Source organism: Scardinius erythrophthalmus (assembly GCF_964197995.2).
Source record: "Scardinius erythrophthalmus genome assembly, chromosome: 5".
In the NCBI taxonomy this organism is placed as follows: Eukaryota; Metazoa; Chordata; class Actinopteri; order Cypriniformes; family Leuciscidae; genus Scardinius; species Scardinius erythrophthalmus.
Genome location: NC_138225.1, coordinates 27,420,326 through 27,443,333, shown reverse-complemented (window position 1 = coordinate 27,443,333; position 23,008 = coordinate 27,420,326). Strand labels below are relative to the sequence as shown.

At 36.7% G+C, this 23,008-nt stretch overlaps 1 protein-coding gene across 1 annotated transcript; it reads right to left on the bottom strand.

Annotated features, from left to right (window-relative positions):
- Window positions 1-723: 723 nt before the first annotated feature.
- Window positions 724-10,836, bottom strand: fgf5 (fibroblast growth factor 5; the record flags this gene model as incomplete). Its single annotated transcript, XM_081365771.1, has 3 exons — window positions 724-1,086; window positions 8,865-8,968; window positions 10,620-10,836. The coding sequence occupies 3 exons, from the start codon at window positions 10,834-10,836 to the stop codon at window positions 724-726; spliced, it is 684 nt and encodes a 227-aa protein (XP_081221897.1).
- Window positions 10,837-23,008: the final 12,172 nt, after the last annotated feature.

Below are 23,008 nucleotides of genomic sequence, written 5' to 3'. Positions count from 1 at the left end.
GTTCCACACCGTTTCAGTGTGTCCTGCTTGACAGTTATTGGGATATTTTGTTAAGGGTCATACCATGACTGTCTGCCATTTGATACACCTATGAGCAGAGCTCATAAAACACAGAACAGTCTCAAGACATGTTTATCCTTGTGAGACATCGCTCTTCTGTGGAATGCACTGGTCATTAAAGGATATCATTTCCATGACAGTCAGCAGTTAGACTGAGAGTTTTGATGGACAGACATCTAGTTGTTCAAACTATAGAAATATGGATGTGCATAACTAAATCCAGAAGCATTCAAAATATTCATTCTTTTGCTTGTATTGTTGTTCACCTTTTTAAAAAATATATTCGCAAATTACCATCACAAACATAATCTTAGGAGCTGGATAACTGTTTGTGCAAAAAAAGCTTGTACATAGACACATAAATATGTTGTATAAATACTGTGAGGTATAATATAAAAAAATGTAGCTATTTTGTAAAATCACTGAGGATAATTATGCAAATCCTTTTGTGAAGCAATTTTAGTACAAATATCTTTATGAAATCCACACCAGACTTCAGACGTCCTGAAAATGTCTTGTGATTGGCTCATTCAGCCCATGTGATGTACATGATGACTGGAATGCTCGTCAAAGTCAAAGAGAAAACTTGTTATTTCAGCAAACCAGCTTTTTCCCAGCTTGTCTTTTTTGCAAGATTAGTCCATGTTTAAGACAGTTACTGGTCTATCCGAATCGAAACTTCGGCCAGTACTTGACTATTGGTCGATTCATCTTTCCAGTGTTGACTGCGACTTTTGGTATAGAGGGCTTTGATGGATGTGGAGGTGGTTGTTTTTCCTGCTCTTTGTCTGTTATTGAGAATCCTTGTTCAGTCTTTTCATTTAGGTTCATCCTCGGCAGAAAATGTGTAGACATGTGTTGTGACTTCACTCTCGGACTGGACCCCATTTTTGCTTTACCTCTCTTATTAAGTGCCACAAACCACTCTCTGCCAGTGCGATGGTTCCTGTGGATCACTGAGGCGTACGTGTTGTAGCTGTTCTCCTGAAACCGCTCCCTGAACTTACAGTCATCTGTAAAGCTCTCCTGGGGAAAAGGACAGGAAAAGGGGGGAAAATGATACAAAGATAGAAAATCAACAAGTTGTTCAGCCTGACACTGATACGCCTGTGCATGTTAATGGTCATGTGAATTTATCTCGAATCTTGGCATTTAACATAGACAGTGAGTGATACTAGATCCCTCTGATGATCTTTGTTTGTTCTTCAGCTGGAGTCCAGCTGCAATGGTGTTTATTTAGTGTAAAGTTTCCTCTAATATGTGTAGATCTTACTTTCAAATTAGATAACTTTTACACTTATACTACCTTTTCTGGCCTTTTTCTGTAAGCTATCCAGTATATTTTTGAGTGTGTGCAAGCAGATAAAATCAAATCAAGTATGATTGCATAATTCACCATGGAAATAAATCACTCTTCTTAATTCAGACTAGCAGTTTGTATTATAGTAGATACCACAAAACACCAGAGGACATGTTCAGCGTACAAGGCATAGTTCTTCTCCATCTTGACTGTCATCATCAGTTCTGAGATAATTGCACAGACTGAGAAACAGAAAAAATGCCTATTCTAATATTTAATATTTGTATGGATTCTGTACTGGTTTGGGCTTTGTTTTTCTGTATTGCAAGGATAGAGATGGTATCGACACCTCTAAAAAAATAAAATAAAATAAAAATGTACCAAATGTACCATGTTCATACTGTATACTGTTTTAAATATACAGTACAAGCTAAAACGAATAAGCAAGCTGAACCATTACAGCTGTGCTCAAAAGTTTACATACCCTTTGCAGAATATTTATTATTGAACAAATAATTTTAAAAATCTTAAAAATAAGATCAGGCTGCACAAGAGGTTTTTTCTTTCTTTCAAATATCCCACAAAAATATTTGATATAATAATTTACAAAATTATCCTGTCAAGAAATGTATTTAATTCATTAATATATCCTCATTGAGCATTAATTACATCTTATGTATTTGTGTATGAGTCCCCCTATTGTCCTGAGTGTGAGTGCAAACTGGATGTCAACATCATGTACAGTACTGTAGACATTGTGGGGAAAACATATGTGTGCAGAGAATGCTAGGAAATCAAAGAAATTGCAGGACCAGAGACTAACGCACAGCTATCACAACAGGCAACAAACAGTCATTGATGTTTGTGGAGACAACAGCCAAATTCATGCATTATGCTGTCTTGTTGAATATATGTTAATATCAGTTATCTCAAATACTTTAGCTTCATCAAGGCTGTACTATTATGGTTATTATTGACAAATATTTAACAGATTCAGCAAAGGGAATATACACTTATCAGACTGTATAGACTATATATATATGTAAGTGATCAGCTTACTTATCATGCTTCGATTTTAATAGACAGAGCCAGAGCACATCAATAAAGCTTTAACACTTTGGGCACACAATAAGTAATTACTGAGCACACACTTTGTAGGATGCCACATTAGCAGCTGCTGGAGAGAGAACACTTTGTGGCCTGATTGAGTTAGCCCCTCATAAAGAGAGCTAATGAAAAGCAGCAAGCAGATTATAGACACTGAGCCCCAGAAAGAAGCATTGAGGGGGTTACAGAATAATTGCAAGTCTTGCTTTTATCTCCCAGCTCAAAGTCATCAAAACCGACTTTCCAATCAAACACTGTGGTGACTGACAGAAGCAGAGCTTTGTTTGTGTGGGCTGAAAACTCATTAGGCTATGAAATAACTTTATCCTTCCAAGGCAGAGGAAAGCAGGACACATGCTTTTTCATAGGCAATGTATGGTTATGTATACTGTGCAAAATTGGGTAGGGTTTCAGAAATGCAGCCATAGCCTGACATGGCCTGACATCCATTAGATCTCTAAATGTTTTTGAACTATCTGAGCTTTGGTCAGATGTTTAATCACATGAATTTGACCAAATCAACACTAGATAGCAGGCATGAAGCATTTGGTCTGTTTGATTATTATTATTTTTTTTAAAGATGTTTTGTCTGTAATTGTTCCTTCAAGCTGATGGCTCTTTGTCAAATGTGACTTTAGACTTCTCTGTAGGTATATCTGATACCCAGCGTTGTCGTTGAGACCAGCTCATTTAAGTCTGAGACCATAAGGACTAGAACTTGACTTCAACATGACTTTCTTCTGGTCTGACACACTGAATACCTATACTTGTGTGTGTCCCGAAAAGTATTACAACACATAAGCCTTACCTAAAATTGTGTGAACGTGTTTGCATTATATTAAATCAAACAGCTTTTATTGACACAAACACGTTTCAAGAACATTTCACAAAAGGAAATTTGTTAAGCATATTGTTAAAAATATTGTTCAAAATCAAGACATAGAATTTGGTCACTTTCTGGTTATCAGTGTTTGTTGATCATATTTGTAGTTATTGTGATGAACAACACCATTAGTTATTTTGCTAGGACACCTTTAAATGTAAGGGAAACTGCATGACTTCATATATCCAATAAATAAATAAATAAATCATTTAAAGCATTTTTTTAAAGGGATAGTTCACCCAAAAATGAAAATTAGCCCATGATTTATTCACCTTGAAGTCATCCTAGGTGTACATGACATTCCTCTTTCAGACGAATACAATCTGAGTTACATAAAAAATGTCCTGGCTCTTCCAAGCTTCATAATGGCAGTGAATGGCTGTATGTCTTTGGAAGTCCATCAAAGCGCATCTATTCTATATTAAAGTGCTCCACGCATCTCCAGGGGTTAATAAAGGCCTTCTGAAGTGAAGCTATGCATTCGTTTAAGAAAAATATCCATATTTAAAACTTTATCGACTAAAACTTCCGGCAGACGGCCGTATGCATCGATTTACCCAAAAAGAGTAACCCTTGAACTAGACGCACAACGTAATGACGAACGCAGTTGCCCATCCCTGTTTGTTTGAACCATGAGAGGCGTCAATTGCCGTCATTACATTGTGCGTCAAGTTCAAGGGTTACCAGAGCCCGTCTACGGAGAGCCTTGGCACTTCCTATTAGCCCCACTGTTTCGATCTTGGTTGCAGTTCCATTAGAATACCACTGGAGGTGATCGCGGGCGAGTGCAGACTGAATGGGAGTCTATGGGGCTAGACGGCTAAATGTGTCTCTTTTACTCGATTGCCGTTGAGAAATCTCAAATATTATTGTAGGTTTTGCAAGTTCAACATGGGTTATAGGTCGAAAATTGAATGAATGAGTACTTATGTCCTTTCGATTTCTTACAGGTTGAGTTGTTGTTGCCCATAACACGCTAGCATTCTGCTAATGAACGCTGATTGGTCAGTGAAGGACTGATTACGACCAGAGATAACGTATGCTTGATGGCATCATGGCATCCGAAGCGGGACCAGAAACAAACAAAACAAAAACTCTTCTAGCACGTGTATTTACCTGTGTCAGCTGTGTTGTCGATGCCTCAAGAGAAAAGAAAGTGCAGAGCGCGAAATCACCAAAGCGACTGAAGGATTACCGTAAAGCAGTATCTCTGGTCGTACGATGTGTATGACATCATTGACATTTTAAAAATAAGTGACTCTAAAAAATCTAACACCCAGCAATGTGTAATTTCTTTACATCTCCTTTCGAATACAATATTCAAATTACTAGACAAAAAATTATATCCTGAGAAAAGTGGATTTTGATGGGTATAGCGCCATAGACCTCCATTCATTCTGCACTCGCCTGCGAGCGCCCCCGCATGGACAGAGACGTGTTACTGCAGCTAGTCCAGAAACCGGAAGTAAGCAGAGAGTGCCAATTCTCTTCCTATTAGACATTCTCTGGGGTTACTCTTTTTGCGTAAATCGATGCATACGGCCATTTTTTCATATTAAACTATGTTATTCCCTTTACTAAGACGAGTTGATACATACCTCTCTCGTGTCAGTGCGTGCACTCAATTGCTCTGGCGCGCGGCGACACTTTGATAGCACTTAGCTTAGCCTAGTTCATTCATTAGGAACCAAACAGAGATGAAGCTACTGTAGAAGCGACCAAACACCTCCACATTTTCCCTATTTAAATACAGTTACACGAGTAGTTAACAGCGCCTCGTTTCATTTTGTGTCACCATACTTGGTCGTGTAACTACTCGTGTAACTGTATTTAAATAGGGAAAATGTGGAGGTGTTTGGTCGCTTCTAGCTTCATCTCTGTTTGGTTCCTAATGAATGAACTATAGGCTAAGCTAAGTGCTATCAAAGTGTCGCCGCGCACCGTGCGATTGAGTGCACGCACTGAGACGAGATAGATATGTATCAACTCGTCTTAGTTAAGGGAATAACATAGTTTAACATGAAAAAATGGTGGAGTATCCCTTTAAATATACAGTACATTTTTTAATATAACTCCGATTGTGTTCGTCTGAAAGAAGAATGTCATATACACCTAGGATGACTTCAGGGTGAGTAAATCTTGGGCAAATGTTCATTTTTGGGTAAACCATCAATTTAAGCTATAGCATCATTTGATTTCAGATGCAACTTGGTTTTTATATTTTAGGCCCGACCCCTGGGGGTTAATGCAATGAATTTCATACATTTCATAGTCTGAACTAAGTGTCCAAATTATTTTTTTGGGAACGTTGTTAAGTATTTTGTAAACAGCAGCTTATCCCAACAACTGTACACAACCACCAATATTAAGAATTGTGGCCTCACTCTCTAAAAATAAATGTGGTGGGAAACTATATCATGACTTTAATGAGGGTCAGTCCCAAGTAAGAGGTCTTGCATAATTCCCAAACTCTGAAATAATAAAACTGTTCTGGTTTGCTGAAGAGTGCAGCAAAGCAGAAAATGGTGCCATTACAATATTTTCTAAACATGCCAGTCATAACTTGACCCACCACAGCTTCACAGGGGCTCTCTCCCCTAAATGTGGTAATTTGCCCCAAAACATCTGAACGTTTGTTTGATTAGGGTACATGTTTTTTGTCTTCTGGAAGTGCCTTATGACCTTCATTTTAAACAGCAGCCAGCTGTTGAGGATACATCCTTTTATGACATTTTTTTTATGGGGGAAATTTCAATCTATGTTTCAGGAGATACAAGACATCCCATATGTCTGTTGTTCGGTATCTGAGAGCAGAAGACATTTTATTATCAAGTCATGAACTTTACAGCTGCTTGACCTGTGTCTGTTTTCTGACAGCTTTCTTTCCGAATATTATCCACAAACAATCCTCTCTCAAGATTTCCCATACAGCAGAGTTATATTTTTGTAGACACAGACATAAGTCATTACATCTTGGCAGATTTAATCCCATTCATAATTGTTGTTGTATTATTCAGAGGTTTTTTTTTTTTTTTTTTACCTTTAGAGCATGTGAGCAAAATCAAATTTGAGACACGCCTCTCGTTCTTAAGCAATTGATTTTCATGGAATGGGAGACGTTTGCATCTCCGTTTCCCTCTTGTTTTCTCAATGAATGCAGTGACCTCTTAAGCTTTGCAAAGATTATGTTAGTAATGGCTTGCTGGGTAGGTCACACGGCATAATGTACATCTGTCTTCCTTGCCATTATCACAGCAATAAATTGCCACTATGAAAACATCAAAATATTAAATATGACAGACAGTGCAACAAAAATCAGACGCTAAGTCATTTGATACTCCTTTGGTTAGGCCGACTTGTCTACGGAGTGAAGTGCTTGGGGTTTAAAACCCAAGCTGACAGCTATTAAATAAGCCTGTGCAACTGTAGCTGGTCTGAGGAAATGAAACCCAATTCAAGTCTGACGGAGCCGCTGCAGCTGCTTTAATTACAGATGATGTCTGCGGCAGTTTGGAGGCTAATCCTCAGATTTATAAGACTGCTTTATTATCCATCCCTTACGAGGTTTTTCTAAAATTGTAAAACATTTATTTCGAAGTAGGGTACACATAAATACAGAGCAAAAATAACTTAATTCTTTTATTCAGCAAGGATTCATTCAATTCTTTTTTTGACAGTAAAGACATTTATAATGTTACAAAAGATTTCTATTTCTAATAAATACTATTCTTTTAAACTTTCGGTTCATCATATAATACAAAAAAAGATCACGGTTTCCACAAAAATATTAATCAGCACAACACAGTTTTCAACCATCATGATAATAAATGTTTATTGAGCACCAAATAAGTAATGATGCTGAAAATTCAGCTTTGCCATCACAAGAATAAATGATACATTTTAAAATATATTAAAGGCACAATATGTTGTTTTTTGCCGCTAGAGGTCGCCTATTCAAAACAAAGGCGTAGCTTGATGACGCCAAGATTGAGCGCGAAATCATGGGAGTTGTTGTCTTCGCCTCACAGTCGGTGGAAAAGAATCCGACGGGACTCGGGCAGAAATAATATTCATGGATGAGATTATTAACATTACTGTAGTATGAAGCAGAGCAGGAGTGATTCACGGCTCGAGAGCAGCGGAACTTTTATTATGTTGCAGATGCTGCTTCTTCAGGGTGGCTTATATTGCTAAATGGCATGCAATTAATTTTAAAACATATTCAATGATGGAGAAAATGCTGCATTACTGTTACTAAAATTAAGCTGCATCTGATTTTATGCTAGCCACTTGACAAAATAGTGGCATGGTACATGGTACTCGTGGAAAATCGAGTTGAGCTATATAACAGTGATTAGTTTTCTGTCTATAAATGTATCCAAACAGTTGTTCCCTTGACTAATAACACATATAATATATTAAAGCGTCTTTGGTTTTTCCATGGTTTCTGCAAGATAAAACCGGATATCGAGGGTAACGCAGGTATGGCGTCACTGATAGGCGACGCAGTGACACTGTCTGTGTCCTGGTTAAAATTGCTTATTTCTCTGGATTTAAACATTCTTGGAAACGCCTGGTATCATGTAAGTACACAAGTCAACAAAATATATAAATATATATAATTATATTCTACTGTTTTTTGGATATTTTAATTAAAAAAATCTTACATATTGTGCCTTTAAAATAGAAAACAGTTAGGCTATTTTAAATTGTAATACCATTGAACAATATTACTGTTTAACTGTGCTTTTGATGACCACAAGAGACTTTCAAAAACATTAAAAAAATCTTACTGAACCCAGGGTTTTGGCAGCGTGGGCTATATGTATAATTTTGTGTAGTTGCGACATACTTTCTTACCAACTGACCAAGTATTACTGCTTAGAAAAAAATATATAACATGTGAAGGTGAAAGCTGAATAATGATAATGATAGATTGGTTGAATAGATGGGATAGATTGAGTTTAGGGTTTGTAGTGTCCCCTAGACCGATCCTTTATGATGATTTTTTCTCTCTCTGAAATTCAAGAAAAAAAAAAAGGCAGTTCTTTTTATGCAAGAGTTTTAAAGCTAAGAAGGAACATATATAATTTCATTTGTATGCATAAATCCCTATTCTTGCTGTGTGCATACAAAGTGTCCTTACTTTGCCCAACTTTGTTTACACACATATTGATTCCCTTCCTCTTTCTTGCAAGATTATCAACTACCCCAGACTCGTTTTAATCTGCTCTTCCCATTAACACATGCTAATAAGCTCTGCCTTCTATCAGACAGCCCAGACCCCTGCAAAGCCAGATTGCTCTGAAACTGCAGTGTCTCTATCCACTGCTTTGTGCTACACAAGTCTTTGTAGACAGAATTTGCAGAGGCTCACAAACATCACAGTAAGCCGAGATTTCCCTCAAAAGTGTGTATGGGGAGTTTGTTCAGCACATTTGGGTTGGTTTACATCCACTTTATTTCTTTTTGTGGATGTATGAGTTTATATTGTGTTAGTTGGATCAGACTCACGGTTGCATGAAGCCTCCCCCTCTTGTTCATGGCTAGAAATCGGTTGCTGAAAACCCCTCGGATCCCTATAACCCCTTGAGACACGGCAAAAAGCTCCAGCACACCTACAGATTGAGAAAAACACATTGATTGCAGTGATGACTGATGACCTTTATGTCCTAAAAGTCAAAGGTCAAACAATAGCAATGTTCACACAGCAGGAGAATACAGTTGTAATTCCTGTTTGGAGTGATACATACTGCTCCGTTCATGCACAGTTTGGTTATAATTATGAAAGAGAGTGACAAACGCATTCTAACCAAAGTGCCTCCCTTCAATTCTCAAGTGTCATAACCGCATTTTGAAAGCGAGTTCATGTGATATGTGCAGGTTGTTGTGTCAATGAATGGCATAAGGCGAGCACTGTTATTAAATGCTGTCATCACTACCGTTAGGTCTATCAACCTCTCTCATGCAATAAAAATGGCAAAGTTAAGTTTTTGGCCAGAGAAGAAAGAAAAAAATTAACTACAGTTTTTAGCTGTATATCTGGCAAGATTAAAGTAGGTGGTGTTTCACAGAGAATAGCTAAAAATTCTTAAAGACAATATGAAATGTTTATATTATATTCTGTCATCATTCAAGGCTATCACAGGTTAAAGAAGAGGATTGAGTACCTGTTCATACACAGACATTGTTCTATACACTCCTGTCTGCTGCTGAATGTACTCAACAATTTGAGTCACATCTGTTCATTTAATTCCAAACACTGATTGTGTGAGGTCAAGTCACATTTACTTTTATAGCCCTTTATACAATGGAAATTGTTCACTAATGCTTCACAATAATAAACAGGAAAGTAACAGAATTAATAAGACAAATTCAAATTCTGCTTTAAAGCAACTGTTAGCAAGATAATAGTGTCATTATTCAGCTCAAGTCAGCTCCATGTTAATTCATTGAAGATAACCTATTTGTCAAGTGTTTTTGTATTTTTATTAGATGTCTTTATAGAGTATAAAGAATAGAGAATACCCAGCAACACATACTGTAAAACACACTGAAAACAAGCACCAAATAAATGTGACTTCCTTGTGCCAGTCTAGGCTAGGCTGTATTCTTTCAGAGAGATGTTTCAGGTCAATAATTTTTGCTTTCGAAATATTCTGTCTGCCATATGGGCTTAACACCCACAGCCAAACTTATAACAATCCTTTTTGCTTTAATCTAATTTTCATCATCTGTTTTACAGTAGACCCTCTAAATAGACCATACTACGGCATGTGCACCAAGCTATTCAACCATTAACAGAAATCTAGTGCATGGCATGTTAATGATGCCACTCACTCCAGCTTTCAACTCACTAGCATTCTGATCTCAGCCACTGCACCTGTTCCCCATACCTGTAAATAAACAAGCCGCTCCAAAACAAGAGACTCCAGAGAGGAAGCACTACAGTTTATCATTCATTCAGCCAGGACAATCTGCAATAACAGTTAATGTACTTGTGCCTAAAAAGTATTTTTGAACAGCTCATGAAAATAACCTGCTAAGATTCTGTCTGTATGGAGCTTCTCTTGCTGTTTGAACATTGCAAGTCTATAATTACATTGGGTCATTGTAATCATTTATCAGTGTTTTGGATGTAAATTAGCAGAGTGTCATTCGCATTGAATATTGTATCAGAAATAAATCACTCAGTCACTAATTTGAACTGCGTTCTCCATATAACCAAACGTCTTTAAGTCTATAAAGATATGGTAAATGATAACATACTTAACGGATTAGGTTCGTGACTCCCGTTGACTCTTCCATCGAGGTGAATCTGAAGGTGGAAACCTATTCCAACTCTACAGTACAGTCTGCCAGTCCTGCGCCCTGATACGCGCCCTTCTTCGACAAGTTGGTGCTCCAAATACGCGCGTTCAGATCCAGTCAGCACTGCAGAGCGAGGCAACTGAAAGAGGAGTAAAAGCAGGAGAGGAACGTTCATTCTTTCCAGAGAGCTGTCTGTGCGAGTGCTAGGCCACTTCCAGCATTTTGCTGTTGTTCCAGCGCTCTGAGGTAACTCGCCGTTTCACTGGTGGGCATTACCCTCGGCTGCAGGAGCTGGAGCAGATCTGCTGGCATAGAGATATTTATATCACAAATGATCTCACTGCTTGATGCGTGCCTGAGATGTGCGGGACGCTCTCTCTCATCTTCAATTTATATCGGACGAAACATTCAAACCGCCCTGAAATCTATACATTGTTTGTTGGAGATGTAGATCCAACCTTAATGATGTCTGTGACCAGGAACGGGAATAAACATATAGAAATACATACTTTAATTAGTGCTTCAATGAAAATGAGATTTATTCGCGATAATAAAAAACATAGTTATTTTAGAAATCTAGTTTAAAACACGTGACAAGTTTTGAGAAATGTGTTGTGTGTTCGTGTTTTGTAATCGTTTATGATTTTGAAATAGGCCTACGTTTATATCAGTAGAGCCACATAAATGTAGGCTATTTAATGTCAAGTATAGTGTAACCATGAAGTAAAAAGTAGCCTGCGAAATACAGAACATACACATGAGTGTACATAACTTTTCAAGTTAGCTTTTGCACATATTTTTTCAAGGTAGGAATTTAGACAAATACTCTTTTCTTTTTCTTTTCTTTTTTACAATTGGTCTGGTTTCTTCATTTTTTTATTTATATAATATGTGTGTGTATATGTGTGTGTGTGTGTGTGTGTGTGTGTGTGTGTGTGTGTGTGTGTGTGTGTGCGTGTGTATGTGTGTGTGTGTGTATATATATATATAAACTTAATGACCTTGACATTCAGTGTTAAAGGGTGGCCTCATGCGTGTTGATTTTGATTTGCTGTACACATGTTTTCAAAAATGATAATGTTATATAATGAAATCTCTCCATTGCTTTTTTTTTTTTTATAAAATTTTATAATATTAATCAAGTACTTTGTGACTGAATATTAGACTGATACAATTTGCTTATAGTTACCCCACATAAAATCTAAATGATTTTTAATTTTGCAAACATGCTTATATAAGAAGTCGGTTAGGCTATAGCCTATGAATTGGAATTTTTATAGGCCTTTATGTATTTCTGCGTCACTTCACCTGAATGCCCCACATACATAGTCTACTCTTTCTGCATTTTAAGAACAAGGGAACATGTATACCATTGGGTGGACAAGCAAATCATTTATTATGAGAAGCAATTGTCGAAGCTGTCTATCAAGAATGCTTACGGGCAGCTCTGTAGTTTTGCACACAAGCCTCGTGAACATGTCACAAACGTTATTACTGGAAATTATGAGCACTGATTCTTACTGGGACAAGCAAGCAACAAACTTAAAATATAAAACTATAACATTCATGTTGTAGCCATATGTATGAACTGCAGGTGAAATAGCAGGTGAAATATGTAAAGAGGACCCTCAGGCCTGTCATTGTAAACTTGGACAATTAGTTTTCAAAGTGAAAATATTGATATTTTAAAAATGAGTGGCAGGTAAAATTGTCAGCATCTCTTAAAGGAACACTCCGACTTTTTGGGACTTATAGCTTATTCACAGTATCCCCCAGAGTTAGATAAGTCCATACATACCTTTTTCATTTCTGTGCGTTCTGTGAGTGTTATTTGACGCACCCGCCGCTAGCCTAGCTTAGCACAAAGACTGGATGTAAATGGATAAGGTAGCATACTAATCCTAATACTAATCCCGCCCTGTTGATGGTTCCATAAACAAAACAAACGTGACTAACTAGCTAGTAGCGAACGTGACTCATGATCATGGCTGACTTTGAGGAATTGTCAGATGAATTTTACTGGGTATCAAACCAAGATCCAGAACCATATAGTTTTGAGCCAGAATACACAGACGAGGAGTTACAAACTTTGGAAGCTGTAAGACAAGATACAGCGAACACCCATGATTGTAAACTATAAATTTACTATCTAGTAATTGCTGACTCTATTACTCCAACTCTGAGCGAACTCTCTGCTCCTCACCACAGGGCGTCTCATGTGCTGCGCTAATCACTCCGCCCAAGTAGCTGTGCTCCTACGCCTAGTGAGAATATAGTTCCCAGTATTTGTACGATTAAAAATGGTCTGTCTCATATAGCCTTGTTATTTGTACACGCTGTGACTATACAGATCACAACATGTAAATAGGAAAATGTTTGCATTATTTTGTCACTTATTGGGATTAGTATGCTACCTTATCCATTTACATCCAGTCTTTGTGCTAAGCTAGGCTAGCGGTGGGTGCATCAAATAACACTTACAGAACGCACAGAAATGAAAAAGGTATGTATGGACTTATCTAACTCTGGGGGATACTGTGAATAAGCTAAAGTCCCAAAAAGTCGGAGTGTTCCTTTAAAATTCTATGGGAATTTTTCAAGAATCTCTTTGAAAAGGTAAATTGTATGTTTGTACTCTTTGGTAATTGGCACAATGCTAAGCTGTTACATGGATTAATTTTATGTAGCACATGTTAACGACAACACATAATTATTCAAAATGTATTATTTAAATGAACAGTATGTTACAATTTCATTAGAGCCTTTGAAAGCCTCTCAGTTTCTTTTCATTGGCCCTCTAATAATTAAACAATAGTGATGTCGAGGCCAGTTGTTTTAATACAGCTATACCTGCTGAGAGAAAAGCAGCATTTTCTGTTTAAAGTACCACACAGTGGGAATTTCACTGTTCAAATCTGAAACATGAATTTTAATCATCTATACACAATACTGTGTTGGATAGTTAAACATGAGCTTAATTTCAACATACATGCCTGTTCAAAACCTGGAAAGTTCGTCTTTGCAGTTTTATCAGTTACCAAAAACATTTGCTTTTTGCATGATGCTTAATTTCTGTCAGTAGGTATTAGTATAATTCCAAGATTCACATTCCAAAAAAAAAAATGTTTGCACCTTTAATGGAACACTATAAATAGCACAATTCAAAATGGCCCTTTATGCCTATTTGAAAAGTGAGAGCAGACCATCTAAATACAAGATCACTGAGGTTTTAAGGTATATAAATACTCACTTAAATAGTGTTATATGGTACAATTTAGCATTTTTTATTAATATCATGGCAATTGAAGCCATTAATATTTAGAATACTTGCATTTCGTTCTGAACTAGTCGAGCAATTTGTTGCATAGACAGGAAGGCTCATATGTATATGCTGCTGTTCTCTTATATGCATGAGGCCTTGAGCATTTGTAGATTTTGCTCACATGAATCTTAAGTTACCTTTAAGATGTGATGGCAGCCTTCAGTAATTTGAAAGGAATGTGTTCTGAAAACATTACAAACTTAATCACTAGATAAATGACTGAGACATGGAGGTCTGTAATGTAGTCTCCTCTTTGTTTCGCTTGCTACACAACATGGATTGATCACTTTAATGTAAACAGTGCAGAACTGTTTACCTCCCAAATTGTAAAGGCCATTTGTTTGTGTTGGACCCTCCAGTAACTGCAATGAGGAATTACCCCCAGATGAGTATAAACACCAATGATCCTGATTGATTCATCAATGATCCTGGCTTTTAACAACTTTGTAGTATCATTCAGGTTTTTCTCTCCTGGGGAAGAGTCATTTGTTACTGTTTTGGCACAAGTGATCATTATCTGTGAATTAAGCTTTTGAGTAACGAGAGGAGATGAGTTGTCAGGTACTGCCACAAATGACAGCGTCTGGACAGTATTAAGACTTTCTGACCCATTTAAAGATTGCTACTCAATGATTTTGTCTGTTGGCTGATGGTGGTTAGCTCACATGTTTTGTTATGTATTAAATTTACAGTAAATGTAACTGCAAAAGTTTTTTATAAGCAGTCAAATATTAAATTCATTCTATGACTTGCTGTATTTTATCATATAACATGGAAGCTATAATATGTGTAAATAGGGAACAACTTTTTTATAGTGCGTTAACAGTATTAACAGTTAAGAGATGAAAACTTCACTAAAATAGAAAGTTGTTTCCTAATTTCCTGCTACGTGTGCTTTGTGTTGTTTTACAAGCTCTTTTACAGCACGCTGATTTGGGAATCACTATTATTTTTAAGTCACAAAGTGACAAGGGAATTTCCATTTGCTTGAGGGTGTTTCTCTGATGATTTATGTAGATTTCCTATTGAAATAACAATCAAGTTAAGTATGTGTTGTGACCCCAGAACCACTTTCTCAACCTTAGTCCTTTGCAAACGTGCCCACAGTCTTCTGAAACATTCCACCGCAGCAAGGCGGAACAGGAGAGAAGGTTTTTACTCTCCGTCTTGAGGTTTCCTCAAACCAAAGACATATCTTTAAGCTGTACTCTAAGGGTCAAAGATTTTCACCCTATTCCCTCCTCCCATTCCTGAGAGTTGGAGCATGAGGCGACGTGAAAATGGCCACACATTTCAAACACGTCCTTTCAAAACAGCCCACAGATCAGCCAAGCATTTAATCTGTAGTAGATCTAAACATTTGCTTTGGACAAAGTAGGCCCTCATCCATTTATGATAAAGCCAGCGCTGTGTTTTTGCAAAGTGTCCGAGGGCATTTGGTGTGGAACAAAGAAGCACCTGTTCACTTGTTACAGACAGAGCTGCCTGTCAGTGCACTGAAATCGCTGACGTGACGCTGTCAGTGGAGAGCGATCAGTACCTACTGACAGATTTGGCAAGATAAAAGCGAGCAGGCTAAGCTAAGCGAGCAGGCTAAGCTCCATCTAGAAACACCAGTCAGAGGTAAATTAAACCAATATACGTTTAAAAGGTGTCAGTGAGAATCATCAGTGAAGTTTACCTTTATGTTTGATCTGTTACTGCAGCATCTGATTATGGATAATTAATATTAAAATATAGAAATATGATGTGATTTGTTAATTCTCTTGAACCTTTATTTAACTGACAAATGTAACACACTGCAAAAAAGTTAGGACAGGGGCATGTTTACCACTCTGGTGTAGAGAAACCTTGTAGCATGTGCAGAATGAAGCCTGGCATTGTCTTGCTTCCCAGAAAAGATCATCTTGATGTCAGTTTATGTCTCTCTCTGTAGAATCCCAATATATGCCTCCACATCGATGGCACCTTTACACATATGCAAGTCACCTATGCCGTTTGCACTGATGCCCTGCAATACCAGGACAGATGTTTGCTTTTACACCTGTCGCAGATAAAAGTCAGGATGGTCCCTTTCGTCTTTGGGACTGAGAACTCCAATGTCTGTTTTTCCCAAAAACAAGCTGAACCATGGACTCATATGACCAGCTTTTTTATAGCTTTCTCCTTGAGTAACAGATTCAAGTTGCATTTCTTGATGCAGCATCAGACTGTGCTGAGTGAAAACAGTTTTCCAAAGTATACTCCTGAGTACATGTGGCTATATTTCACAAAGTATTATCATGATGGTTTCTCATGCAGTCTTATCTGAGGGCTCAAAGGTGACACACATTCAGTGGAGGTCTCCTGCCTTGCCATACATGTACTGAGATTTCTCTGGATTCCATTTATCTTTTCACAATATTATGTATGGTAGATGGTGGAAGACATACATTCTTTGCAATCTTGCATCGAGAAATTTGAAAGACAGAGAAGCTCCTTTTACACCAAGCACAATACCCTCACCCATTCACCTGCAAATTGTGGACTGTTTAAAAAATGTGATGTGTTGCAGCCATCAAATTCAAAATTTGTTTATATTTAAAAACTACAATTATGTTGGTCCGTGAAAACATTAGAAAACTTTTCTTTGTTCTTTTGTCAGTTAAACACAGGTTCAAGAGAATTAACAAATCACAGATTATGGATTTTATTGCATTTTACAAAAAAAAATTCTGGAAATGGATTTGCATATATATATATATATATATATATATATATATATATATATATATATATATATATATATATATATATATATACTGTATATACTTTACTTACACACAATAAATTTTGTCCTTAAAAAATGTATCTGGAGAATGTCCAGACTGGTTCGAGCTGATAGAAAAGCAACAGTATAGCTCAAATAACCATGCGTTACAACAGAGGTATGCAGAAGAGCATCTCTGAACGCACAACACATCGAACAGATGGGCTACAGCAGCAGAAGACCACACCAGGTGCAACTCCTGTTAGCTATGAACGGGGAAATGAGGCACAGGCTCACCAAAATATTGTTCGTTTTTCCAATCTTCTATTGTCCTATGAATCACAAAAGAAGATATTTTGAACAATTTCTCTGGGTTTTTTAGAAGATTGGAAAAACGCTGTCTCGATTTCTGCTGCAACATTCAGATGGCAAGGTCAGAATTTGGCGTAAACAACATGAAAACATGGATCCATCCTGCCCTTTATCAACGGTTCAGGCTGGTGTTGGTGTAATGGTGTGGGAGATATTTTCTTTGGTCTCTTAGTACCAACTGAGCATTGTTTAAACGCCACAGCCTAACTGAGTATTGTTGCTGACCATGTCCATCTTCTGATGGCTACTTCCAGCAGGATAATGCACCATGTCACAAGGCTCAATCATCATCAAACTAATAGTTTGAACATGACAATGAGTTCACTATACTCAATGTCCTCCACAGTCACCAGATCTAAAAAAACGGTAGATTCACATTATGGATGTGCAGCTGACAAACCTGCAGCGACTGCTTGATGCATGTCAAAATGGATCAAATCTCTGTGGAATGTTTCCAGCACATTGTTGAATCTATGCCTCAAAGAGTTAGGGCAGCTCTGAAGGCAAAGGAGGTCCAACCTGGTACTAGTACCTAATAAAGTTACCGGTGAGTGTATAACTTTTTCGCACAAGAAAAAAAACAAACATAATTTATCCTTTTTATCTGGAGGTCAGAAAATTTGAACAGTATAACATGAATGAATCACATTCTATTTGTCTTTTTTAACAAAAATACCAATTTAGTTTTTAGTAACACGTGTGCACTGATGTGAGCTAATACACTTCACCTGATCTTTGAGCTTGTCTCTTATTTACCACCAACTGTGTAGTCTCTGAAAAACCTAAAATGTTCAACAACAGCCCTTTTGCAATACATTATTACTACTATTATACAAAATCTGCTTCTCTCTCTAGACTCTGCATCTTCCTTTGAGTGCCAGGCTTTTGCTCCAGCCTCCATTCCTCCAGGTCATAGTTGGGGCTATGGAAATTGCTGGACTCTCTGATGTAGTCTCATATCCCTCTTGTGGACTAGAGAAATGCATCTTTTGAAGTCTTCCCATACTCCCCCTTCTTTTCCCTCTCTCGTTCTTATTCCTATCTAGTAAAACCAACAAACAGTTACCATTTTCTCCCTCTCACCAATCAACATGGAGTTTCCTGTGCACTTCCCGTGGCATCAATCCACCTTCGGGCCTACCTGACTGCTCTGGCTCAAGGCACAGTAATCAGAGCTGGACACTCAAAATGTCTGCACAGCGTTGAAAGATTAGTTCCGTATAGGTTTACAGTGGCTTTCCGAAGGCCTATATTTTACCTCCGTGCTTAAAGCGGCCTCTCTCTGAGAACAGCACCCATGTGCGCTCACCGTGACAAATGGTCCAGAGCAAGAAACAACAACAAACCTGGTGGTAGTCAAGATAAAATGTGTGACCTGTACACTGCTTTAGTAAAGCATACAGCTTGTTCCAGTTAATGACCTGGCATGACCCAACAAGGACAACGTGATGGTGCTGGTGTCTGCATTAACAGTGCATGAATGACTGGTACATCTTTTGTCCGGTTGCATAATTTATGTTTGATTGCGGTTCACCCCGTAGCCTTAGCAGAGTGAACAACAGCTGTGTCTGACATTGTTAGCGACTGACACCTGTGTGCTCAGTATAACTGTAACTATGGAATGTGAACAAGAGCGGTTTGCTTTGATTTCATGCATGCAAAATCTACTTCTAAAAAAAGGTTTTTGGCCCATAAGCGTCAAAGACATAAGCAATGCACTTAAAGAAATAGTTCGCCCCAAAATGAAAATTCTGTCATTGTTAAGTCATGTTGTTGACCTGACTTTCTTTCTCTGTGTAAGGCAAAAAATGGGTAACACTTTAGATTAGGGTCCAATTCTCACAAATAAAGTTTCTTATTAGCATGTATATTACTAGGATATTGGCTGTTTATTAGTACTTATAAAACGCCTTTTTCTGCATGACCATATCTACGTCCCTTAATCCTACCCATTACCTAAACTTAACAACTACCTTACTAACTATTAATAAGCAGTAATTAGGAGTTTGAGGCAAAAGTCATAGTTAATAGTGAGAATCGGACCCTAATCTAAAGTGTGACAAATTAAATGAACTTGTAATCCTAATCCTAGTTAATGCATGAACTAACGTTAACTAAGGGAGCTTTATTGAAAAGTATTACAATGATTTTTTCATGAAATATATTTGTGAATGAATCATCCATTAATATCAAAAACTGTGTTTGATATTATACGATTGTTGGTTAAAATACCCTAAAACTAAATATTTAAGGTATATAAGCAAGAAAAGAATCAGCAGAAGATCTCGAGATGCCTTAAATCAATTGATAATCTGTTTCTCTTTACTTGTAGATTTAGTGTATGACCCATGAAGGACAGAAGTTTGAAGAGGAGAGACAGGTGCAGTTTAAATACTCGCCTGCTCTCAGATTTTCTATTACTCTCAGCAATGCTTAGAATTTGTAGGGCAGACACACAGAAGACAGGTACAAACAGTTGAGGAGGACAGAGATCATGCTAAGTGCAAAAGCATGTCTATAAAGTGAATCTGTTCATCTTTGAAGTGAACGCTAAGTGTAAATTTGTCCATGTCAGCGCGGAGGAAGATTGAATGTGTGCTGCTTCAAAATAACTTAAGCAAGCTGTTGTGTAGTGCTTGTTCATTTAGATAGATTCAACCAACGGTATAGGCCTATGACACAATCCATGGACTAAACAGGCTTTTTAAAATAGAATAAACTGTTAAAGACAAATTAGATGTTCAAACAAACAAACAAATAAACAAATATATATATATATATATATGAAGAGTTCAGATGCAAAAGCCTCTAAATGCCATCTGAAATTTTCTTCTAGAATGTCCATTTTTATCAAGCTTGTATATTTAAATGCAATAATTTCACTTAAATGGCAATGAAGATTACCTATTAATTGTCATTTAAGTGAAATTACTGAACTTAAATATACAAGCTTGATAAAAATGATCATTCTAGAAGAAAATTTCAGATGGCACTTAGAGGCTTTTGCATCTGAACTATATATATATATATATATATATATATATATATATATATATATGACTCTTACTTGATCATAGCATTCAGCGGTCTAATATTTCCCAATATTCACCGTCTTCTATGGCAACATTGACTATCAGATCACTCGTAAACTTTCACACTTCTCGTGTCAAACCACTGACTCATTTATGAAAGTATTAAAGTCTGCATGAAACAAATAATGCAATCAACTTTTCTTCCTATATATTTGAGTAAAACAGCTTCTCGAACAAGAAAAAAATATAGGACGAGATTGGGAATTTCTAATAAACTTTCATTGTAAAAAAAAAAAAAAGTAAATAAAATAAAGATAATTGGATTGTAAAATACTGTTTCAGTCTTTCTACTTTTCAAGGTTAATTTAATGAGTTACTTGCTATTTCTTTGTAATTATTTGTGAAATTTACTAGCAATTGTTTACACCATTTGTTTTCAACGCTGTAATATTCCATAAAAAAAGTATTTCATAATATTGTTGCAGTGTTCTTGTTGTTAGGCTTATTATTTTGTACACTAATATTTTTTTGCAGCAAGATAATTTTAGATAAAAAGATATTTATTTGGTAAGATTTGCCAAATTACACAGGGTGGCCTATCAGTTATTCTTTAGAGGAATGCAAACAGGAAATCAGCAGTTATAAATCATGCATTTTGCTTTCTCGTCATGATCTCGGATATCACTGCATCGTTAGTGTGAATAATCTATAAATACATCACTCGCATACTGTTTGAGATCGGTGTGTTTCACACAGATCTATTTTGATGCAAGGGCCCCTTTGCCAAGATATTACAGAACAACAGGAAGATGAAGGGAAGAGACAGATGCAGAGAAGAGCAGTTTAGCATAGGACACAATCACACGTCAAGTATGAGAAGCGGGCCAGCTAGGTTAGCCAAGGGTGACCACATTGGCCACATGTGAGAGGGGTATAAACTGAGCCTGACCGAGAGGTGCTGAGTGATACCGTGACAAATGTAACTGGAGATTATGACGTAACAGATGACTCCAGTCACAAAACATGGGTCAGGCAATAAATATCTTCACCAAATATAAGTGCCTATCATCATCTCCCAGGCCATTACCTCATTTTCTGGACTTTATTCCTTGATGTTTTATGATTGGGAAAGGTTCGTTTTTTTAGGTCCAACTATTAAATTGCAATCACACTGAATCAAAGTTCAGCGCCTGCTAATAGTTTGTTTATTTTGTTTGTGTGTGTGGTTTTTTTTTTTTTTTTTTTAATCTGAAGGCCACTTTATATACATTATTTTATTTTATTATTTTATTCTAATTATATTATCAGTTATTTTAAAATAACATTGATTTGGACATGATTGAACTCTGTCGACCATTAGGTGGCAGCCTAAGACTCTGCAATGCACAATTCATTTGTAAAAAAAAATCCTGATTTGGTTGAAATGTTCATTATAAGAGCTTGGTGTCACTGTTGAGCTATTTTTTATTGTATCTCCCTCTTAGCTCCTTGGTTTCAAGCCCCAATACAAGTTCTAATATTAATATATATTTGACAAAGACATATACATATAGCCTACATATAAATCTAAGAAACAATCATATGGTGTTTTATTGTCTATTAAGGAAAAATAATAATTGCAAATCAAGTTGATTGTAACAGGTAGACTATAAATTGGCATTGCTTTGTAATCCTTATGTTTTATATTGTCATACTTGTTGCCCATTTGATAGATATGTAATACATTTCTAAATCGAGATGATATGGTTTCATTAGAGCGCGTTTGTATTTTTTCTTTTATCCATTAGACCTATGTAAAATAACATTCGAGGCTCTTGTTTCATTGTAGGCTATTTGTTGAACTGAGTCCATTTCTGTCGTTTCTTAAGACTATAGTGCTTTTAATATGAGCTAATGGAATTAGTAGGCTAGTACTGTTTAGCCTATACTCTTATCTTAATTTCCTGAAGCGCGCACTTTACAGAACGATGAGCACAAATGTGAATTTAGCGAAACAATTAACACTTTTAATTTATGCTATTGTCGCGGTCACAAACCGCAAGTCGTTTGAAAACAAAGAGCGCGCTTGTTTAACATAGCAGCCGTTTTTCCGTTTATTTATTTATTTAGTTTGCTATGTAGCCTATTGTATAAGAATTAAAATACCACGAAGATCGGGTTTCTCGGAGGTGTCACGCTATTTTAGATTTTAATTCAATGCATAGTTTTACTGAAAATGTTACTTGATTTAAATTATTATTATTATGCACATTTTGTTATTATTATTATCATCATCATTATCATCATCATCATCACTGTTGTTGCTGGTATTGTTATTATAATAAACTATATCAAAGTTTGGTTTACCTTAGCCTATAGTAGCCTATATAGACTACTCGCAGTGTCACTTTATGTTTCTTAGAAATTTTTTAGACAAATGTATTTTTTAAAATGTATTTTATGTTTTTATTTGTATTTTGTTCTTTTTTGTGGATTTCCCCACAAATATTTTGAGTGTCGAATCAGACTAGGCTACACTAATTCCTTTAGAGTAGGCTATTACAGGTGATTATAGGCCCACGATATAAGCGTTAGAATGCCGCTTATTCTACAAAGTTGCTAATTTATTCAAGACCAGTTCTTTGTGAAAAACAAACAAACTCACTTTCAGGATGAGTGTCGAAACAGTAGAAGCCTAACCAGGACATGTGCGTATAGGCGATAGTATAGGCTAGTGTGTGTGAATTATGGCTCGTTTGAAAGGAAACTACCCAGAACTGTAAACAGCATCCCTCTGCACTCCTCTTTTTTTTTAGAGGGTCAGCCTACTCTTTTATGTATTTGCAATGTTTTTTCTGTCATTTTACAGACAGGCAGAATTGATCACATAGTC